The following is a 9240-nucleotide window of genomic DNA, read 5'->3' as shown; positions in this document are numbered from 1 at the left end:
GGCAGTGCGGGGAGCAGGAACCCGATTCTCGCTGCTTGAAATAACCTGATGGGGAAAGGTGGCTTTGTGGCTCTTTGCGCACTCCAGCTGCTAAAGTGAGGGCTCCAGAGAGAAATGCTGCCCCTTCTAAAACCAGTGGCAGAGCTCCCACTGAGGTAGGAGGAGACAGGTTTTGTCCCATTAAATAAGGGCGATTGGGTCACTACTAAGTGTAATAGGGTCACTACTAAGTCCTAGCTCAGAAGAAGAGCTAATTAAAATGCATGGTTACAAGTAAATTGCAAAGTGTCCCCTAAAGAAATGCTTTCTCAGAGCCAGGCTTTTGTAGGTGCCCAGCAGCCCTGACCTGACAAGGGTACAGCTTGTCCAAGGGAACAATACCAAAGGCCTGTAACAATAGCGAGTTTTCTAGCACAGAGGTTTTCCATTCAAAAACAACTAGGAGTGGCCCAGCTCACTAAGTCAGCTACTGTGAGCGGGCTCCTGCTGCTTTCTGAAATCTGTCTGCCTCAAGCTGCATGACCCAAAATGAACTGTATATATGGTACAGAAAAACATAAGGCAACTCTGGTGGGAGGGCCTAAAACTTCCATTTTGCTCAGCTGCTGGTGGTGCTGGGAGCGGGGCTGTGGCGCTGAGCCGAGCCTGGTGCTCCCTGGCCTCGCAGTTGCACCATACTCCTGTTGTCGGTGCACTCAGCTTTTCTCATGGATGCTACCAGTGGAAGAGATTAAAGGCAGGTGAAACTTAGCACCTTCTGCTGGGAAAGTGGGACTTCCCCCAGCAAGGCAGAAGCAAAGCTGTTGCTGTCAGCCACCCATCACATGCAAAAGTACCACATCCACCATGCAGGGCTGAGGAGAAGCTGGTGTGGGAAAGGGCACTGCCCAGTAGCCCGCACTGTAATGCTAACTAACAGGATTCACCATTCAGCTCCTGACTGAGTTGTATTGACACAATAAAATAAAACAGTTTCTCAGGCTGTTCCTTGTCTCTGAAACTGCAGCATGTTCTTCCCCCAGCACCACTGTCACGCTCATTTAATGCATCAGACTCGCTTCTGCTCTGCGTGGCAGTCAGCCTGTTCTGCTTTTACCCAGTACCACAGTTATGCATGGTGATCCCCTGAGAGCTGTTGGGGTGAGGGAACAGGAGGGCCCCCCATGCACACTTCTTCACCTGAGCAAGCCTTGCTGCGCCAGTCGCTCAGTCCAGCTAGCCGAGGCGCGAGAGAACACGGAGTGCAGGAATAAAGCCCTCTCCCATGCCCTTGTGTCCCTCTTTGCACACAGAGGACAGCAGCAGAAAGTATCTCCTATTTCATGCCTTTGGCATGGATAAGCAGGAACATTATTTCATAATAACCGTATTATTACAGATCAGAATATCACTGCTGATGGCAGGCACTATAGCTAGTGCCATTCAGAGGAGCAGGAGCCAGGGAGGGCTCCCGCCCCATCAGCAGGCTCATTGTCCTGGGAGGGGGTCCAGAGGGACAGCGTTGGGGCACGTTGGTGCCACAAACCTAACTTTTGTCTAACTGTAACCTCAGCTGGGGCTGGTAAGGACAAAGGGCACGGTTGTGGCATTTTTTGTAGCGCTCACACTGCTTTCCTCTGTGCATACAGAAAGCAGATCCCCTTCCCCTTCTTTTTAAATAATAAAACCTGGGTGGTTTGGATTTTTTTCTCCCGTTCACCCAGTTCTATTATTCAAATCCCCTCTTTACAGGTATTTTTAGCTTAGGCGGCCATCTTTCCTGTCAATGAAGATGCTAACCAAAAGAGCCCCCTCCCTGATGGCCAAATAATTGGCATTGGGTCCACCTGCCTAAAGTTACCAGCTTTTTAAAGCCATGTTTTGAAGGTAGATCTCACCAGTAGGTCAGACCACTTAGCCTACTCTTTGGCTTCTAGTACCACGATCCCTTCTGTAAGTTGAGCAGAGCCCCTGTGTATTATCAGCTGGGAATTGTCAACCAGTCATAGACTCTGCTCTGTTAATATGCAAAGCTAAGGGAGATCCCAAACAGACAACTGCAGGGATGTCACAATTGTCAGCAGCCTAGCGAAGTTTCATGCAGCTGTATGTGTCGCTGGGATCAGCATCTCAGTAAACACTCCAAGCTCAGCTCCACCACACAGGAGGTTTTGGCTGGCCACACCAGGTGTTAATGCGTGAGCTTTCACCCAAGCTACGCCCTGTTGCAGCAGCTGAGCAGGGTAGCGCCCCAGGTACACAGAAATCAGGGTAGGGTGTAGTTAAACTCACCTCAAATAAAAAAGCAAGGTTGTGTGCTTTGCCCTGAGCTAAATACAGTGCTACCACTCAGTTACCATTGTGCTGGTCACTGCAGGGATGCAACAGGGTTGGAGCAGCCATCAGATTCCACTTAGAACACAAAACATAAACATGTTGCACATGTAAACAGAAAATATATATATGTATATATAGACAGAATGAGAATGCGTGTGTACAATAAAAGGTAATAATTCCCTGAGAGCCACACCTGGTAGTGGTGTGTCAAGGGTATTACCTTGTCCAGTAGAGAAGCTTAATGCTGAAGCTCTCCCTGTGGCACAAAACACACAATCAGTAAGTATTGCCTCCTTAATAATTATCAGGAAAAGCTGACCAGCAGCCCTAAACACTGTGGAGGAGTCTCTAAGGATGGACATGGGGAAGGACACGGTTTTAGGGTAAACTGAGGCATGCCTTGAGAACTGCATGGACAGGAGAGCACAAGCTAAAAGAGACCCCTGCCTCTGCTGGTGCTGTGGCCGTGTCACGCAGCAAGGCATCCTCACACAGACTGGAGTTGGTACAATGCGTAGGGACCAAGCTAGGGACAGCTTGGAGAGAGAGTCTTATCGCTCCGCAGACAGTCACAGCACTGAAATATGAATGCATTACACATAAGAAATGAAACAAATCCAAATCTGTGTCAGGAGATGATTTTCTAGGGCTCCCATTGTGCCCAAACTTATTGAGCAAAGCCTTCATTTCCAGTTCTATCCAAAAATCACTGAAGCCAAACAAAGCCGTTCACTGCTTCAGGAGACTTTGGAGCAGCTCCTTCTGTGTTACAGAGGGAAAAATTGTTGTAAAAGAAAATAAATACTTTATGTTAATTATGCAAAGCATTTTCAGCAAGCCTCAAAATAGGCAGGTTCACCTGCAAGCTGACAGAGTATTTAGGAAATTGTTAAAATTCAGAAGATATTTCATTCATTCACATAACAGCAGGGCAGTTTCATCTTCTTTCATTTTCCCTCAAACATGTTGCGCTGCACAGAACACTTTTGTACTCATTATTTCTGCAAAATTAAATGCCAGATCAGCTTTCAGCAGGAGGCATGGTTGAGAAATTTGGGAAGGACAGGTGAAGCTGGAAGCGAGCAGAGCACCGTTCCTACCCAGAGTAAAAGAGTTGAGTCCTAGTTTAGTTTTGATGCAACAGAGCGCTCAGATAAAAGCATGAATTAAAGAAAATTAGCACAAAAGGACTTAGACACTGAAATCAAGTAGATATGAAGGTTGTCCTATGGGCTACCTCCAAGCAACCCTGAGCAGTAAGAGTGTGCTCACAGCACCTCTCCTGCCACGTATGGGTCTATCCAGGCCAAGAGCCACCCCGGCTTGGGTCACGCACCCAGGCAGCTGCCAGCCGAGCGGGACCAACAGGACACTCCTGGGGTGTCAGCCGAAGGACGGGGCCACACACACCCGCAGAGGTGGGAGGCAGCTGCCATAGACCGGCTGGCGGCAGCCCTGACTCCTCCAGCCCCGGTGATGTGTTGACACCAAAACAGGGAGGCAAGGACGGCAAGCGTGTCCTTTTCAGCTGACCTGCCCTCCTCTGCAGCTTGTGGAGGTCTTTTTCCAGGGGAGCCCCGTGTTGCCTGCATCCTACAGTGCCTATGTGCAAATACCTGGAAGGCAGCAGAGCACCTTCAGGGCATGGAGGGGACAGCAAGGGGAACACCGGTCAGGGCTGAAACTTGATACGTTTTGCTCCTGAGCTTTTTCTTAAACAAAGGGAAAACAAATGTATCTCAGTTTTTTATTATTATTTTTTTATTGGCATCCCATTGCATGCTATTTACCTATGTCATTTTACCTAAGTCTGTCATGCCACTGCCTGCTGACTTTAGCAGTATGGATGGAAGAAGAGAAAACTTTTAGATACTGCCCATCCTACTAGGACTGCTGCCACAGGTGCCTTCTCCCTCACCTCCCATGGGAGAGCTGGCCATCCCAGGCAGACCTCAGATAGCTTTATTTTCACATCAGCACCCAGAACTATTTTTGGCCACCACTGAAGAGCACCAACAACCTGTTTTCCCCACAGAGTCTACCTCTGCCAGAGGCTTTCTTCCTGACTTAATGCCTGAAGCTTTCTTCAGGAAGGACATTGTGATGGGTCACAGATAGGGGCATGCAGCACCAACAGCCTGTGGAACTGCGGCGATGTGTGGTGCTCATCAGACCAAGACACCACCAGAAGCACTTCAACAGCTCTTTTAGCCCGTCTTTGCAGGATCAAGCAGAGACTCAGGCAACAGAAGCTGCCTGGGGACCCCGCTGGGAAGGGCTGACTCCAGAGGCCTTTCCTCCCTCAGGCTGCAGCAGGCCCTGGGAAGAAACCTCCAGGTTTGACCTTCAGGGGCCCTCCCCCTGCTGCCTCAGTGCTCATACCCACCTCCTGCTGGGGCTGGTTTGGTCAGAGCCCTTCTCCTTCCTCGCCCTGTTGTGGTGGTTCAAGGTGTCCTGGCAGCAGGAAGCTCCTTTGCTCCACCCTCTGCCCTGCACACCGGCCGTCTGAGTTTGTCGAGGATTTTGCAGAACCAGAGCTGCCAGGAACAGCAAACTGACCTGAGCTCGGGTGGGAGCTGCACCCCTGGCATGAAGCTCTTCTCCTGCGAGCCCTGGGCAGCCCTCGCCGTGCTCTTCTTCACTGCCATGCTCCAGCGTTCCTGCTCAGCAGGTAGGGCTCTTCTCTTACGCTCCAGCTTCTGTACCCTGCCTTTCCGCCCACTCCTCTCTAAAAGTATTGCCCACTGACGGTGATTTGTTCTTTAAAAACTAGGAGGGCTCCCTTGTCTTACCCAAAAAATGTACAGAGCTGGAATTGATTAATGCTAACAAGAATTACGCAATATGATTGATCACAGCATCTTTCTGAAGAGAAGTGCTTTTGCCAGCTATTTACAAATCCACCCTAAATGTGAGTGAGCTGCAGGCTGCTCTCCTGAATGGCAGAGACAGGGGCCACGGTTTCTTGGCCTTCAATTACTTGCTGAGGCAAGAGACCATTTGAAAAGGCTTACTGTAGCCGGGTTTAGCTCTTACTAGGTGCTTTTTGCAGGAAATCTAGCTTTGCTGTCCCCATAATTGGAGTGGCTGCCTAAAACCCAGGTGTAAATGAGACCTGTGAGCAGCTCTTGTCCCATCAGAATATCGCCTGCATTTGTGTATCAGCACTAGCTGAGACCTGACAGATGGGTTAGCTTTGACAGCCCATCCGCAGGCTGTTAAGTCTATAAGCATGAACCAATGCTCTGTGCTCTGCAGCACTTTTTTTCCACAGGTCATGCACAGGTTTTAATTATTCTTTTCAGTGCTTCCATGAGGTACATATTAACCCAGAAAAGAAATTATGGGCTTGGCCAAGGTCATTCAGCAAGTCCTAGCAGAGGTAGGGAGAAGAATGAGGAGCACTCAGACCCTGCCCTGGAGAAGGCTGCCTGGGGACCTGCTCCCAGGCTGGCAGCAGGCACAAGGAAAGCTCTCACCTTGCTGGTGGCCACTCAGCTCAAAACAAAAAGCAGAACAGTAGGTGACCCCAAGGGGGCACCTCCTGCAGGACAGCCTCGGTTTATTTACTGTTACTTGGAAAATGCCAAACTCAAAACAAAGGTTTGGTCAAAGGTCTTGTTCTGTTTTGTTTTCCTGAGCTGAAGTTAAACCTGAACCATTATTTTGGAGTCTTCAGTGATGTCAAGCTGGATCTGAATTCCTCTATCATATTCCGAGTTATTAGCTCAGAGATGGTTTGACTGGAAATGGCTCTCTCAACCTCTGCTTGGTCTCTGGACCAACAGCTTGTTGGGATCCTTCTGCCTGCACGCAGCAGCAACCCTTACTATAGTTGTAAGGCTGTGTTTTTCCTACATCTCAGAGGGCCATTGCAGACATTTCACCTGGTTGAACTCAAACTGGACTGCCTACGGTGGTACAGGAGGAGATATTTTCTTGACTCCCTTTCTTCTGCAGCAGGGGACAGGCCGGTGCTAGCACAGGGACCACAGCAGCCCATGCTTCTCCCACACAGGCATCCCTCAGCCACCCCATCCTGCAGCACTCCAAGGTGCATGCTGTGGCTGGGGGAAAATGGGATATTAGAAGGTCTGAGGAGGCTTTGGGGAAAATGGATATTAGAAGTCTAAGGAGGCTTTGGCTGTGACACCACATACAGATCTGGAGGGCTGGAGAGTAGCTGCAGTGCTGTGCTAGAGTGCAAGTGTGCTCTGATTCTAGGTAGGAAACAGGATAAAGAGGCAAAACCTTCTTCACTGAAGCCCGTGTCCCTCTCCTTCCCTTACCTATATTTTTATGTTGTATTTTCCAACCTGAGCTGGTTAATGTGCTCATCTTTTCTCCTGTGCTTTCCTTCTGGCAGAAGCTGAGGGAGCCTCCAACGTTTCAACAAGCACCATGCCCACAACCGAGTATGAACCACCATGTCTTAGTAAGTCTTTCTTTGTAAATCATGACTACCACGATAAAGCCAGGTAATGAGACTATGCATGTCTCTGGAGAGGCTATCCTGGAAAATGATTTATTTGTTTTCATTCGCTGTTATCGACGCAACAGTTGCAGGTGAAACTCTAGGAGGCATTTCTAAGCCTCCTCTGTTGGCAAGCCCCGTATATCCCACGTACGTTCAGGTAGACTTTCAGCTTGGAACAGACTAGTCCATGGCTGGTTCAGTTTGTGAGCCCTGGAACTCCTGCCAGACCAGCTGCCTGTGGGCACAATGTGGACTCCCAGGAGCACCTATCTCCCCCATCCTATTGAGTCTTCCCCAAACAGCCACCCTCAGGCAACCCGAGATCCCACCGGTCCTCCCAGAGTCATTCCTGCGCCCCAAACATCAAACAGCCCCAAAGTCCTGCACTTTCTGCATTGTAGTACACGTACCAGCAGAGGTGTGCTACCTCAAAGGATGACAAAGGTATAGGACAAGGTGGTTCTGGCTGCCTCAGCCTTCATGGGCACCAAGGTTTCATGCTCAGCTTCCCTTCCAGCCCAGGGAATTGAGATGCTTCAGTTCTCCATGCTCCCTTTGATACTTCCACCTCACCACCCAGGATGCAGACACAGAGCTGGGTATCTTCACTGTACCCATCTGATGGAGAAAGCGTGGCAGACACCTTTAAATAACAGCATGAATACAACAACTTATGATAGGTTCCTCAAGTGGCTTTAGGAAATTGAACTGCTTTAAACAACCAAACAGAAAAAAAGATGCAAAAAGTGCAAGAGAAAATGCACGGAAATGTTAAAAACTTGTTATATTTTTAGATATATGAAATAGGGATGTCCCAGTGGTGGTAGGTGTAGAAACTGCAGAACACAGGGAAGTCGCATTTAACAGCCCAGCCAGTGAGTCTATTACCAACTAATTCTATTATTATTTAGGTATTGAGTACTTAAAATATTGGAAATCCTGCTGGCAGTGTCTTTGCTAGAGATCCCCTTACTCCGTTGCATGAAGTTTTCTCTATACCATGTTTATTTCTAATTGTAACTAGCTACTTCTATCATACTCCATTCCTAAAACTGACCAAGCAGATGCTATTTAGGTGTCTTGAAAGTCTTCGGTAACAGTGGGCACAGTGGTAAGAGTACCAGCTCAGATGATTGGCCAACGGGGATGACCAAGTCTTGAAGACGTATAGATGAAAGTGAATACTGCCATCCTCCAGGTCAAGACAAAGCTTAGGGGGCAGATGCCCAAAGTCAGAGTGACAAAATGCAGGGCAGATCTTGAAGTCACCATCTCACCTGCCTTCTAGAAAGGAAAACCTGCTACGTATTTAGGCTCCTATCAGCTCTCTTCATTTCTTCCCCCCCAGACGTGGACTTCTGCACGCGAGCGGCCATGTGCTGCCCATCAGGCATGGATGATTATGGATGGATTGCGGCGGCCGTCGGCTGGAGCCTCTGGTTTCTCACTCTCATCCTGCTCTGTGTGGAAAAGGTCATGAAACTCCGGCCGGACGAACCCAAATATTTGGTAGCCTGAAGCAGGGCAAGCCAGTGAGCAGCAGTCAGGTGCAGACAGACTGACAAAGCATTCCAACCATTTCCTAAGGAACAGAAAAGAAAGGGACTGTACCTTCAGCTATAAAAGGCCAGATCTAAGCAGGCACCTGCTGAGGCTTCATCCTCCCAAGCAAGTCTAAACCACCAGCTCAGGTGTGCAGTGGGCTCCATCCAGTCCCTGCAAGCCACCAGGGACATGCTACTACATATGGAAAACCTTTTCCCCAAGCCCTTTCCAGCCTGCAATAAGACACAGAAGGACACGTTACCAGGCTATAGCTCCATGCCTTCAGACAACCCAATACAGAGCCTCTGAATTTGAAATAGAAGTGAGCTAACAAAGCTAGTCCTTGGAGGAGCAACGTTACCAGCTCCAGTCCTAAACTACGGGCCAGCCTACATCAGTAAAGAGATGCAACTCATTGATTATACTGAGTAACTTTCATTTGCTAAACCACAGTGTTTACTGACAACAAGGAAAACTCTGTTATGGAAATTTAAGGCTTATTTGGGCTGATTTGAAATTAGAACTCGTTATTCCAGCGCAATTTATATGTGAACTGTTTTGTGGGAGGTTAACATTGGTTGCATTTATTCAGCTTGCACCTGCCTGTGTAATTAAGCCACACTGCACCATGGCAGGTGGGTTTAAGCCAGCATATCCAAGTCAAGCACAAAACTGCTCCTATTTATATAACATGATAATAAACACTCTTCTTGATGGAAAGATTCTCACTGACTGGTTTAATCCTAGTTTATGTTGAAAAGCTTGTATCAGCAAGGAATTATCCCACCCAAATTGTTAGAAACATGATTCTAAGGAGAAATATTCATGCAGCAGGGTTTGCCTCACCGCAGTCAAATCTTGTTTGGGGCAGTTGCACCAAATCCATTATTAAAACAATAAAT

General features: G+C 48.4%; 1 protein-coding gene across 1 annotated transcript; it reads left to right on the top strand.

The window, feature by feature from the left end:
- Positions 1–4706: 4706 nt before the first annotated feature.
- TMEM213 (transmembrane protein 213) lies at positions 4707–8311 on the top strand. Its single transcript, XM_013173186.3, has 3 exons — positions 4707–4987; positions 6683–6751; positions 8142–8311. The coding sequence occupies exons 1-3, from the start codon at positions 4906–4908 to the stop codon at positions 8309–8311; spliced, it is 321 nt and encodes a 106-aa protein (XP_013028640.2). The 5' UTR covers positions 4707–4905.
- Positions 8312–9240: the final 929 nt, after the last annotated feature.

Source organism: Anser cygnoides, chromosome 1 (genome assembly GCF_040182565.1).
Source record: "Anser cygnoides isolate HZ-2024a breed goose chromosome 1, Taihu_goose_T2T_genome, whole genome shotgun sequence".
NCBI lineage: Eukaryota > Metazoa > Chordata > Aves > Anseriformes > Anatidae > Anser > Anser cygnoides.
Note: the sequence above shows the minus strand (reverse complement) of the source record. Positions and strands in the feature narration are given on the sequence as shown.